The 13,978-nt window shown below is 38.1% G+C and overlaps 1 protein-coding gene and 1 pseudogene across 4 annotated transcripts in view; both read right to left on the reverse strand.

Moving 5' to 3' along the window:
• Nucleotides 1-1,861: 1,861 nt before the first annotated feature.
• The window catches only part of FAM135A (family with sequence similarity 135 member A), a 121,582-nt gene continuing 109,465 nt past the window's right edge, over nt 1,862-13,978 (reverse strand). For all 3 annotated transcript variants that reach the window (XM_082855775.1, XM_082855774.1, XM_082855776.1), the window contains 2 exons: nt 9,056-9,169; nt 1,862-2,765 (listed from right to left, as the gene is read on the reverse strand). In XM_082855775.1, coding sequence (XP_082711901.1) covers nt 2,560-2,765; nt 9,056-9,169 — 320 coding nt within the window. In that variant the 3' untranslated portion in view covers nt 1,862-2,559. The remainder of the gene's footprint in view (nt 2,766-9,055; nt 9,170-13,978) is intronic.
• On the reverse strand, nt 7,817-8,728 carry LOC309972008 (homocysteine-responsive endoplasmic reticulum-resident ubiquitin-like domain member 2 protein; annotated as a pseudogene). Its single transcript has 2 exons — nt 8,646-8,728; nt 7,817-8,596 (listed from the first exon to the last, which is right to left on the reverse strand). The product of its transcript is annotated as a homocysteine-responsive endoplasmic reticulum-resident ubiquitin-like domain member 2 protein (transcript).

The raw sequence follows: 13,978 nt of genomic DNA on the forward strand, positions 1-13,978 counted from the left end.
ATTGGCGGGGGGGGGGGTGATAAAGTCACAGTTTTGTCTGTGGGCTGCACACCACTGAGGCAAGATCATTACAAAACCAGACGACAAATGGACGTAACACTGAAATCCTGGACTTGAAACTGGATGGGGGATAATAGCAGTATGTCAGGACGAAGCATTTAAACAATGTGTGAATATGATATTTGTGATGTTGGAAAGGCAAAGAGATGGACTGTAGTAGACCTCTGATGTGTTTTTCTATTTGGTGCTCAGTCATCAAACCCATTCCACAGGTTTAGTGAATTCTGGCAGGAGAAACAGTCCCATCTTCTGCTGGAGAAGCTGATGAAGTCCAATATACTCACTGTCTTGGGTGCCTGACAGCCTGGGTGCTGGCACGAGACTAAGCCTGTCAGTCGTATGATCTCACCAGACTTTGAATCTGGAACGAGTGATGGAAGTAAGTGGATGTCTGGGATCCAGTTTTCAGAGGCATCCCTGCTGGCAGAAACATACACAGACCTCCAGCTCCCCTGGAGTTGGAACTTGCCTATAATTTTGGTCATAGTCTAGCTTCCTCGGTTTCTACCAGTTTTCCAAGAGTGGTTCTCCAGCCTTTCCGTCAAGTCTGTGAGCTACCTATATTCTTCCAATAAATTATTTTTCTGCTTAAGTTAATCACAATGTTTTGTTGTCTGCAACTCAGAATTCTTACTGGTATACACTTCAATGAGATTTATTCTCTAAGGCCAGTTATGATCATTGACCCTCTCCCTCAGAATCCCACCCCACCCCTGCACTCTGAATTTGGAGGTGAATAGCATATGACAGTTTCCCTGGTAAATGAGAAGTTAAATCTGTTAGACTTGAAACCATAATCACTGATGTGCTTTTAAAACTATTAAAACAACCAATCAACCTACTATGATCATAAGAGCAGTTTTCCCTTAAAAACAATGATATGATTATGAATAAGAATGAATACTTTGATAAATCTGGAAGATTATTCAAACTTAGAATAAGTTGAACTTCTTTTTTTTTTTTGCGGTACGCGGGCCTCTCACTGTTGTGGCCTCTCCCATTGCGGGGCACAGGCTCCGGATGCGCAGGCTCAGCAGCCATGGCTCATGGGCCCAGCCGCTCCGCGGCATGTGGGATCCTCCCGGACCGGGGCACGAACCCATGTCCCCCTGCATCGGCAGGCAGACTCTCAACCAGTGCGCCACCAGGGAAGCCCTGAACTTCTTTTTTTAGTTAAAAAAAAAGAAATAAAAGAAAAAAACTATGGTATTTCAAACTCAGGACCAAGGAACGTGAAGATGAAAAATGTGTATAGCAAAAATAAAAATATACCTCTAGTATTCTGAAAATAAGCAAGTGTTTTAGCTGTCCCTCCAGATAGTCATTTGTTCATTTATTAGCAGCAGAGGCAATAACACAATGCTAAAAATAAACATGCATCAGTTGTACAATACACACTTACAAAAGCCTATCTATCCTTAGTGCATTCTTTTTTTCACAAGTAAAACAGGAAAGGAAAATAGTGAATTTAATGCTATTCAGCACCTTGAATAAAGTCAAAAGACTTTACATCTCCATATATCAAAACATTTGCATCTGTATCACCAAACATGTAAAGTTAATTATTTTGTTCCATTTGAAACATGAATTATTTTATTTACATTACTCTTTAGTTCAACAAATTTTAACAATATTTAAAAATTATCTAAATTCATAAAAGTAGTTCATAAATTTCAACATTTAATTATTATGTACATACAAGGAAGTCCATGAAAAAAGTTAAAGAAATGTAGTCAGAAAGTTCAAGCAACATTTCCAAATTTAGCAAAATTCCAACCAAATCAAGGCAGAGGGCATTCAAACATTCAAAAATCTCTAGATGCTGCTAACATGAACATGAAAAGTTCCAGTAATAAAAGTCAATATGAGAAATAATGTTGAAATCACCAGTAGAAAATATATTTTAATAGGCATGACATATATTTACTAGCAACAGTAATAATGCTTCTTTTATAGAAAATGTTTATAACGTTGTCATATATGAACTACCCGATTTGACAGGGCAAAAGAGTTGATTTCAAAAAATATATTTTAGCAGCCATAATTTTACTTCCAGTTAAAACATAGTAAAATGTTAAAAGTAAAATTTATGATTAACTAAATAATACCCCAATACTAGAAAATTTAAAATCCCATGCTATTCTAGCAATAACGGCCTCTAATACAATGTGTCTGATGTGAGGATTGTGGAAAGCCAATAATAAACAATCAGACATACATATGGGCTTAGAGTTTCACTGAAATACTTATGTAGCAAAATATATGAAAAAGTAATAGAAAAGTAAAAAGATAAAATTAAAAAAATATTGCACAGCCACATTACCTAGAAAGTAAAGTTGATGTTTAAAAAGCTCTAAACATGGATGATATAAATTATCTTCCATATAAAAAGGTATAAATATTTCTTAGAACTTATCAGCATCTACAGTTTAATATAATACATTATCTGAATCACTGTTGAATGAGGTAATTGTCAAGTCTCTACCAATGCATTTAATCCTAATGGAAATATTTGAGGGCAGCAACCAGAAAGAATTTCTCTAAAAATATTTCCGAATCCAGAACAGCTATATGTGCAGCTCTCCCAATAAGTGAATCAGCTGTATTGGGCAATGCATTGATGACATTATACCGAACCAAGTTACAATCCTTGCTTTGCAGAACCGGGCGAAGCAAGTTGTGGATCATTTCTGAATAGATCTGTCCTATGGAACAAATAGAAAAAAGGAAAATCGATTCACAAGAAGAACTGAAAAAAAATTCTATGCCAACTTTTATATAATTTATAAAATTTAGTTACATTATTTCCGTTTAAAGCAGAAAATTGTCTTTTAAAAGGTTTTTTTCCCCTTGAATATCACTTTTGAGACTGTTTTAGAGAAAATATAATCACATTATTTATCTAGTCAAGCGAAATAAATTTATCATACATTATTCTTGCCAACCTGATATTTTTAATTAAAAGCAATGAATATAACAGAGCAAATAATTTTTTTCAACCTTAAGTCAATTATGACTCATTATGAAGGTAAAGGAGCCATGCTGAGACATTCTGATAAGGCAAAATTTAAAACCTGAGTCAAGAGCAAATACTTTAAAAAAGTTTCCATGGCAGCCAATGTTATTCCACATATTTCCAAATTATCTTGAGAAAGAATAGCAACTTCCCATAATCAGAACAATGTGAGTTTGGCTCATAGGTCAAATTGAGAATTTTTTTTTTTTTTGGCCTGCAGGTTTATTTAATGCTTCATTTTGCTTTTAATTTCAAAGTTGTGCTCTTCTCTCCCTCTTTTTGGTTAATTCGTACAATGGATTTATTGAGGGCATGCAGAGCATAGAAGGTAAAGGTTACACACATATGTACATATACAAGCACAAACTGCCTTAAGAGGAGCGAAACAGTTTTTAATGCTCATGCATTACTATATTACTAACAGATGGGTGCTAACACATGTCCATCAAACGTGAATTTCAGGGTAGAGGCAGGATGTAGCCTTGAGGAATGATGAGAAGTGAATAACATACAGAAGCATAATTAGAGAAAGAAGAGAGATGTGTTTAAAAGAGGGATCAATAGAATATAGATTTCATAAAAAACGGTTTTTAAAAATTATTTCTTTTTTTAATTGAAGTATAGTTGATTTACAATATTATATTAGTTTCAGGTGTACAAACATATTGATTCAATATTTTTATAGATTATACTCCATTTAAATTTATTATAAAATATTGGCTCTATTCCCTGTGCTGTACAATATATCCTTGTAGCTTATTTATTTTACACATAGTAGTTTGTATCTCTTCTTGTTTTAAAATTTTATTTATTTTTGGCCGTGTTGGGTCTTCATGGTTGTAAGCGGGCTTTCTCTAGCTGTGGCGAGCAGGGGCTACTCTTCGATGCAGTGCGTGGGCTTCTCATGTTGCGGAGCACGGGCTCTAGGCATGAGGGCTTCAATAGTCGTGGTGCGTGGGCTCAGTAGTTGTGGCTTGCAGGCTCTAGAGCGCAGGCTTAGTAGTTGTGGCGCACGGGCTTAGTTGCTCCGCGGCACACTGGATCTTCCCGGACCAGGGATCGAACCCGTGTCCCCTGCATTGGCAGGCGGATTCTCAACCACTGTGCCACCAGGGAAGTCCCAGTAGTTTGTATCTCTTAATCTCCTATCCCTATCTTGCCCCTCCCCCATCCCTCTTCCCACTGGGAACCACTAGTTTGTTCTCTGTATCTGTGAGTCTGTTTCTGTTTCATTATATTTGTTTGTTTGCTTTATTTTTTAGAATCCACCTATAAGGGATATCATATGGTATTTGTCTTTCTCTGTCTGACTTATTTCACTAAGCATAATGCCCTCCAGGTCCATCCATGTTGCTGAAAATGGCAATATTCCATTCTCTTTTATGGCTGAGTAGTATTCCATTATGTGGATACACATCTTCTTTGTCCATTCATCAGCTGATGGACACTCAGGTTGCTCTGATGTCTTGGCTACTATAAACAATGCTGCTATGAATACTGGAGTACACATAAGTTTTGGAATTAGTATTTTCTTTGGCTATATGCCCAGAAGTGGAATTGCTGGATGATATGGTAGTTCTATAATGTTTAAAATCTTTTGAAACTCCATACTGTTTGTCACAATGGCTGCACCAGTTTACATTCCCACTACAAATGTACGAGGGTTCCCCTTTCTCTACATTCTCACCAGTATTTGTTATTGTGATCTTAATTTGCATTTCCCTGATGATTAGTGATGTTGAGCAGCTTTTCATGTGCCTGCTAGCCTCTGTATGTCTTCTTTGGAAAAATGTCTATTTAGGTCTTCCGCCCATTTTATAATCTGTTTGTTCATATTTTTGATGTTGAGTTGCATGAACTGTTTACATATTTTGCCTTACTGGTCGTATCATCTGCAAATATTCTCTCCCATTCAGTAGGTTGTCTTTTTGTTTTGTGGATGGTTTCCTTTGCTGTGCAAAAGCTTTCACACTGAGAACTTTATTTAGGTCCCATTTGTTTATTTTTGCTTTTGTTTCCATTGCCTGAGGAGACAGATGCAAATATTGCTATGACTTACGCCAAAGAGTGTTCTGCCTATGTTTTCTTGTAAGAGTTTTATGGCTTCTGGTCTTACATTTAGATCTTTAATACATTTTGAGTCTAATTTTTTTATATGGTGTGAGGAAATGTTCTAATTTCTTCTTTTTACATGTAGTTGTCCAGTTTTCCCAGCAGCACTTATTGAAGAGACTATCTTTTCCCCATTGTGTGTTTTTGCCTCTTTCATCATTGATTAATTGACCACAGGTGCGTGGGTTTATTTCTGGGGTCTTTATTCTGTTCCATTGATCTATGTGGCTGTTTCTGTGCCAATACCATGCTGTTTTGATGACTGCTGTTTTATAGTATAGTCTGAAGTCAAGGAGTGTGATTGTCCAGATTTCTTCTTTTTTTCTCAAGATTGCTTTGGCTATTTGGGATCTTTTTTGGTTCCATATAAATTTTAGGATTATTTGTTCTAGTTCTGTGAAAAATGCCATTGGTATATTGATAAGGATTGCTCTGAACCTGTAAATTGCCTTGGGGAGTATGGACATTTTAACACTATTAATTTTTCCAATCCATGAACATGGACATCTTTTCATTTCTTTGTATCATCTTCAATTTCCTTCATCAATATTTCATAGTTTTCAGAGCATAGGTCTTTCATCTCCTTGGTTAAGTTTATTCCCTAGGTATTTTATTGTTTTTCATGCAATTTTAAACAGGATTCTTTTTTTTGCTTTGTCTTTATCATAGTTCATTAGTACATAGAAAAGCAAATAGTATCATGCCATCCGCAAACAGTGACAGTTTTACTTCTCCCCTTCCAATTTGGATGACTTTTATTTATCTTTCTGTCTGATTGCTGTGGGTAGGACTTCCAATGCTATTTGAATAAAAGTAATGATAGTGGACATCCTTGGTTTGTTCCTGATCTTAGAGGAAATGCTGTCAGCTTTTCACCATTTAGTATGAAGTTAGCTATGGGTTTGTCATAAATGGCCTTTATTATATTGAGGTAGGTTCCCTCTATACCCACTGTGATGAGAGTTTTTATCATGAATGGCTGTTGAATTTTGTCAAATGCTTTTTCGGCATCTATTTTTTTTTTTGCTGTACGCAGGCCTCTCACTGCTGTGGCCTCTCCCATCGCGGAGCACAGGCTCTGGACGCGCAGGCTCAGCGGCCATGTCTCACGGGCCTAGCTGCTCCACAGCATGTGGGATCTTCCCGGACTGGGGCACGAACCCATGTCCCCTGCATCGGCAGGCGGACTCTCAACCACTGCGCCACCAGGGAAGCCCTCGGCATCTATTTTTTAAAAAATATTTATTTATATTTATTTGGCTGTGCTGGGTCTTAGTTACGGCATGTGTGATCTTCAGTTGCAGCATGCAAACTCTTAGTTGCAGCCATGTGGGATCTAGTTCCCTCACCAGGGATCAAACCCAGGTCCCCTGCATTGGGAGCGTGGAATCTTAGCCACTGGACCACCTGGGAAGTCCCTTTCGGCATCTATTGAGATGATCATGTGATTTTTATCCTTTGTTTTGTTAGTGTGTTGTATCACATCAACTGATTTGCAGATACTGAACCATCTTTGCATCCCTGGGATAAATCCCACTTTTGGTATATGATCCCTTTAATGCGTTGTTGAATTTGGTTTGCTAATATTTTGTTGAGGATTTTTGCTTCTATGTTCATCAATGATACTGGCTTATAATTTTCTTTTTTTGTGGTGCCTTTGCTTGGTTTTGGTATCAGGGTGATGCTGGCATTGTAGAATAATGTTAAGTCTTTCTTCATCTTCAATTTTTTAGAATAGTTTGAGGATAGTTGTTATCTCTCTTCAAATTTTTGGTAGAATTCACCAGTGAATCTGTGTGGTCCTGCACTGTTGTTTGTTGGGAGGTTTTTTTTTTTTTTTCTGATTAAATTTCATTACTGGTAATCATATGTTCATATTTTCTATTTCTTCCTGATTCAGTCTTCGGAGATTTTACATTTCTAGAAATGTATTAATTTCTTCTAGGTTGTCCATTTGATTGGTGTTTATTTTTTCATAATTGACCTTTTATTTTAAAAAATTACAGGGAGCAATTTCCAGAATCTTATTTTATAAAAGTCCTGCCTATATCAAACATTTTATATCACTATTAATTCCATTGAAGAGGTGCCTTTTTTTTTTCAAGGTACTAATTCCAATTGATGGGATACATGCCCTTAAAATAGAAAGTTTCCATTTATTCAAATGTCAAAATTAACATTATTGAGAAGTTTATTGCTTTATGGCTGGGCAAGATGCTACTAGCACATTTTAGGTAAATAATATTTTTTGTTAAAAACTATGAGGTCATTCTGTTTAAAACTCTCAGTATAATTCACAGAAAATAGATATATTTATTCAAATTATACATTGAAGGGCTGAGATATTAGCCATAGACATTTATACGTGAAGCAGCTCTTTAAAGAAGACACACAAACAGGTCTGTCTTAGTATAATATACATAATTGAAATTAATAAAACCTCGAAGACCAATATTATTATGCTATGTTAAGATCTTTAAAAAAAATCACACATTTAGTAGTCCATTTGCTTCTCATATGAATGAGAAGCTTTAAGGAAAAAAAACACCTCTATACATGATGATGAAAATAAAGTAAACAATGTTTTGAAACTGCACTGTTATTTAAAACACTTTCCTAAATTCAGACCCTCCTTTGCAGCCGGCACAATTTTTCAGGTCTAATTGGCAACCTGGGGAGGCCCCTCTAGTATTCGTGAAGTAAGAAGGTGGTGATAAAAGACCAAGCTGCTGCCATGAATCCAGGCCTTTGAATTGCACTGGCATCTTCACCTGCATCTTCTCCACTCTCATCTTCAAGCCCATCATCCATAAGACGCTCCATTTCTTCAAGTTCTAGATTGTTTGCATTCTGCACATCATTGTTGACTTCGGCATTATTATTGGGAGCCTGTTGCTGACCTCCTTCTTGCCTAAAATGAAACCATCCAGCTCGGTGTAAACCAGTGGCATGGCTCCCATTACCATGATAAACCGACTAAAAGAGGAACAGAAGTACACAATGCTAGGGAGAACGGCAGCTCGTGAGAACGTGTACAACCAGTCTAGCCAGTCTCGACTGAAGTCTTCTTCGTTTAGCACTGGACCTCCCTGTGCATTCATCTGAACATTCTCATCCATGGGTCGATTTTCTTGGGTCACTAGGTTTGGAGCTGATGAGGGTTCTTCTCCAGGAACATGTGCCACATTTAGAGGCTGTGAAGTAGCAGGCTGGTCTGCGTTGGCATTTGATGTGGCCTGAGCTGAAACTGCGGCTTGATATTGCATATAATACTCATGCGTATACATCTGTTGCCACCACAGCATCTGCAGTGGGCTGAAAGTGGGATACCCTGGGAATCCAGCCGGAACAGCCTGCCCAGGAACCTGGTTGTCTACATTTCCTTGCATTACATATGGGAACTGATGACTAGTAATCTCTTACGATACTTGTATTTTTGTGGCGTCAGACATTGTACTATTCCTCTTTCATTTCTTGATGAGTCCGCTCGCTGCCATCTTTGACTAAAATTAAGTACAGCCGAACATGCAGCATGACCATTACTGCAACCACCAATCCCAATAATCCGGAGGAAATTAAAGCATGGATTACTTTTGAGGCAATAAAACGGAGAAGCATTGGTAATTAGATGAAAAAAAGATTTCAAAAGAACAACTACTGTGTCATTGGCCAAAACATCTTACACAGCAAAAGAAAAGAAAGGAAGGAAAATGGAGGAAGGATAGCTGTTACTATCAGCGGGTGTAAAAGGAAGTCGAAGGAAAGAGAGGACAACAAAAAGAAGGGAGAAGACAACTGCAAGAAAACTTTGGGAGAAACTCATGTGTAGGCGTAGCTCTTTGAAATACTTCTAATATACTTTGTTACCTGACTGTTTGTCCTTTAAAGCTGTCTTGCACATTTCAATGCGGGCAGAATGATAAGGAACATAGCGATCCTGCAGAGAGCCCACTAGTACAACATTTTTGAAATAGTGAAGCCCTGTGAAGAAAAAATACTGAGTTACAGTGCAATAATTAATTAGATTTGAAATAACTTACTAGCATCATATTAAGTGGCCATAAACTTTATTTCCTTGGTAGTACTAAGTTTATGCCTTTTAAAATAACTGATGAATTCTTTCTCCAAATTTCTATACATTCTCTACCAAAATCCCCAGCTTCCTTATATGTAGTTTATGTGCTGATATGAGAAATGTGTGTTTGTACTGAGTGAGAGCAAGGATTGTGGCCTTGGGGGTTAGGGGGAGACTGGATGTGGTTGGCTAAAATTCTATAACAAGTGTTTCATGACGCTTTTACTTTCCAAAGGATATTCATCAATATTTAGGATTATTCCCCAAAGAAACATATATTCTTCCATAAAAACAAACAAAACACCCTATTTAAATCCTTTAAAGCTGACTTTTTACTTTAGGTTTTCATTTGACTGTTGCCTAATATTACTTATATTTTCTCCTTATTTAAGCATGATGTCAAGAGGATAAACACTTCGATTTTTCCAATAAAAATAACGATTTTTTGTGAACCATCCAACAGACTTTTGTCAGGTCTATTTTGTTTTTTTAAAATTTTTCAGTAAACTACGTGAATTTAGGACTTGTGTCCTTGGGGGTACTTTGCTAAATAACTCACTTAAGTACTGAAACCACATTCTTGACCTCTTTAATACCGATAATGTTCTAATTACAGTAATGTACTATTTGGCTCAGACTAGTATATACAAAATCAAAATTTTATATGATAATTAAATAAGATACAAATCAATAATAGTGACACATTAGAATTGTGTGTGCAGTACAGAGAATTTTGTTCTGGAATGTTTCAGAATAAAACTTTGATACTCTTATGTGCACTGAAATTCAGACTCTTAGAGACAGGTCAATTGTGGGGACTGCTGTGAATCCAGAATACAGGAAGCCTTTGTAGAAGCTCCCTGTCTTTCCTGGAACTTGAGGATCCTAATGATGGGAAGAGCTTAGACTGACACATGGCCAGGTGAAACAGTATATACCCTCTGTGTCAAATATAACGTATCCCTCCTTTTCCCAATGAGAAGATACTACTTTGTGGCCACTTGAATATATAAGATTCTAGAGATATAAGTGAAATAAGAGAATGTCTATAACAGGAATTAACTCAGTTGAACACACGTTTAAAATATTTTAGAAAGTTTAAGAAAACTTGATTTTTTCCCCTTCATTTTCACATTTCACGAGACAAAGTCATCCCCTTTTGGCATCACTTGATGACAGTCTTCATTGGTGCTACTTTGGGAAACGTCTGTGTGTCCTAGAGCAGAGGTCTGTGAACTGGTATACACTTACCCCCAGGGGTAATTTAAGACTCTCCGTGGTGTAGATGGGCATTTACAGCTCTAAGATAATTGATTTCCAGATCCCAACTTCATAGGAGCACTTTTCTACAAATGACTTTTCCTTCTCCTACTTTACAAGGGAAAGACATTTCTCCAATCTATTTCAGATCTTCTTATGGTATATGGCCCTGCGGTATAAAATCTCTGGGAGAACCAAGCAAAATATGAACGAAGTCTTCCTCTTCCGAAAAGTAAGTCTGATGTTACCGACTGTCTGACAATAAGAAATGGCTGTGCCCGTTAGATCTTATGGCACATATTTTCCATAAATTAAATGAGCTAAGTCTGTGACTCCAGCTAAATATAGTAAAAATATACTATCTCATATGCCAGAAAATACATCCTTTGCAGCTATTTAAAATTATAGAAAACAGTTTTAGGTGTCACCATAAAATTATACAAGGGGATACAAACTTTTCCAAAATTCTTTTGAGGGGTAAAGAAGCCAAAAATGTGAAAGCCACGGTCATATGGTACTTCTTCACTTCTAACCCAGTTATTTTAGGTACTGTACTTTCTGAATCTCTAAGTATAATGCTGTTAAATGAAATTTTATCCCAAACTGCATGAAACCAGCCATGTAACAGCACAGTTGGCTCCTTCTTTTATCTAAAAGGTGTGTATGTGTGTCCTCCATAAAGGCGACCACACTGCACATCTCCGGGGGGCATCACTCCCATCACATCGACAGGAATGACACTGCACAGCCGGTGGCAGCCTTGCTCAGTAACGGTCACCTCTGTACTTCTCCGGAAACCACCAGCATCTTCTATGTCCCCCTCTGTCTTACGTTATGGCTTTCCTGTCTCACTGGGCACACGGAAGCGTCGGAAGGAGCTTCCGCAGACTCTACCTTAACACAAAACCCACCTCCCGCATCTGTACCTTCTCGCTCTGCCCAACCCTGCCTCAGGCCGGCCCTTGCACTAGTGCACTAGGTCCCACTCCTTCTTCCTGTCTGCTTAAGGGCATGCCTCTAGTTGCTGTCCCATCCTTCTCTCACATCAATTTTCTCTTCTGGATGGATCATTCTTATCAGGATGGAAAATATTACAGTATTATACTTCCCGTCTTAAAAAAAGATCCGTCTCTCAATGAATCTGTCCTTGGGCTTTATTCTCCCCTCCAATTACCTCCCCGCCCCCCCCCCTTTCTCGGCACTGCTCTATTTCTATAGTTTACATTATAAGAGTAATAGCCATTACCTTAAAAATTAAATATACTTTTCAAAATAATTCGCGGAGATTCTGTTGTGCTTCTACAGAGAAATGGCACTCAGGCTGAGAATCACTGCTTTAGACCAAGACCCTGGAGAGGAGTACCCATGTCTCCCCAAGTTCAGGCAGCTCGGTGGAGACGAAGCATGCAAACCAACAAAGGGAGAGGAGGGGATGTCCAAGAAACCCTTTAACTCTCAGATTCCATGATGATAAAACAGATACAATCACAGATTCTGACACTGACATAGATACAAGATATTGTCATATTTTTAAACGTGATTCCCAAGACAGCACTGTACTTTAAAAATGCATTTTAAACTTAGTAATTATTTTAATAATACTTTTTCAACAACAATGTATTATTACTAGTACTGTGCTTCTGTATGGAAGGTTTGCTTTTTGTATTAGCCAAGAACCAAGTCAAACAGACTCTGACCCTGTTTTGAGTCTTCTGGTTTCCATTCCTGTGTAGCAGCGCTGGCTAGAGAGGGCAGAAACTCAAAGAGAAACATGGTAGCCCCCGAGGCGCAGTGCTGGTGGGAATCATGGCAGCACTTCATCCGAGCTGAAGTCCAGCTGATGACAATGTCTGAGGTGTGTATTTGGGGGAGCCTTGTACTGTAAGTTCATCCTCTCTGCACCTGCACTGATTCTACCTGCTCAGAGATGGTCTCGTCCACTGGCCCTCGGGTTAGCACTTCACTCAGCCCAAGGTGACTCATTCTCGGTTGAAAAGTTACCTGTAACTTGGGAAAGTAACACGATTTCCCCATCTATAGAATGAGACAGTTTAACTGGAAAAGTTTCTAAATATTTTAGTTATTTTTCAGGATTGCTAAGAAAAAGATTAAAGTAAATGTTCACTATTTTTCTGGACTGCACAATTACATGGCTTATGTATGAACGAACACCGTAACGGTAACTTTCACCTTCATTATCTCAGTCTTCCTGATATATATATATATATATATATATATATATATATATATATATATATATATATATATATATATATATATATATATATATATATATATATATATATTTTTTTTGCAGTACGCGGGCCTCTCACTGCTGTGGCCTCTCCCGTTGCGGAGCACAGGCTCCGGACGCGCAGGCCCAGTGGCCATAGCTCACGGGCCCAGCCGCTCCGCGGCATGTGGGATCTTCCCGGACCGGGGCACGAACCCGTGTCCCCTGCATTGGCAGGCGGACTCTCAACCACTGCGCCACCAGGGAAGCCCTTCCTGATATTTTTGGCTGCTCATTTTTTTTTCTGAAAAATTTAATGAGTTTTAAAGCAATTCATATTGACTCATCTCTGGTTACTTTCTGGAACTGCCAAAAATAGCAGTTCTGCACTGGTGGCTTTGCACTCCAGGGAACATTTAGCAGTGTCTGGAGACAACGCTGTTTCTCACAAGCAGGGGGTGGGGTAGGTGAGGTGCTGATGGGTGTGTGCTCTACTGGCATTGAGTGGGTAGAGGCCAGGGATGCTGCTAAATATTCTACAACGCACAGGACAGATCCTGACAACACAGAATATCCAGCCCAGAACGTCAAAGTGCTGAGGCTGAGAAACCCTGTGCTTTCTAAATGGACACAGTCTACTCAATATTAAACTATTCTTATTTTTACTCATTTATTTTAAATACATTTGAAAGAATTTGCTTCCTAAAATAATGTAAGCTGCTGCTGATGCTTTCCTACACTTCCAGAAACAAAATACAAATGTTAATTACAAATCAAGTGATACCTATTATTAAACACCTCTGTAATCTGCTGGAAGAAAAGATTATCTTGTACCACAGTAGCACAGCAGGAGACTTCTTTAATTGTTATATTTTATTTGTCAGAATTCAACAGCTGGTTAAGAGATTCTAAGCAGATGTTTTTAGGAAGATCTTAAAATGAGGATACTTTGTTCTTGAAATTCCAACAATGGGTAGATTGTTCTTTGGCTCTTTTTGAGCCCTCACCAAGGAATGCAGGAGAGCCCCTGAGCCTTCTCTCTATGTAATCTTGACTACTCAGCACTGCTGTCACCTCATCTAGATACAGTATACTGTTTACCTTCCACATTGCTCTAGGCTCCTTCATCTTTCTTTCCCTTGATATTCAGTGAGGACATGCTAGCATGCTGCAACTATATTGTGTAAATTATTGATATATTCTATCAGCAATCTGTAGGATG

The sequence above is a fragment of the Leucopleurus acutus genome (assembly GCF_964270905.1).
Source record: "Leucopleurus acutus genome assembly, chromosome: 15".
In the NCBI taxonomy this organism is placed as follows: Eukaryota; Metazoa; Chordata; class Mammalia; order Artiodactyla; family Delphinidae; genus Leucopleurus; species Leucopleurus acutus.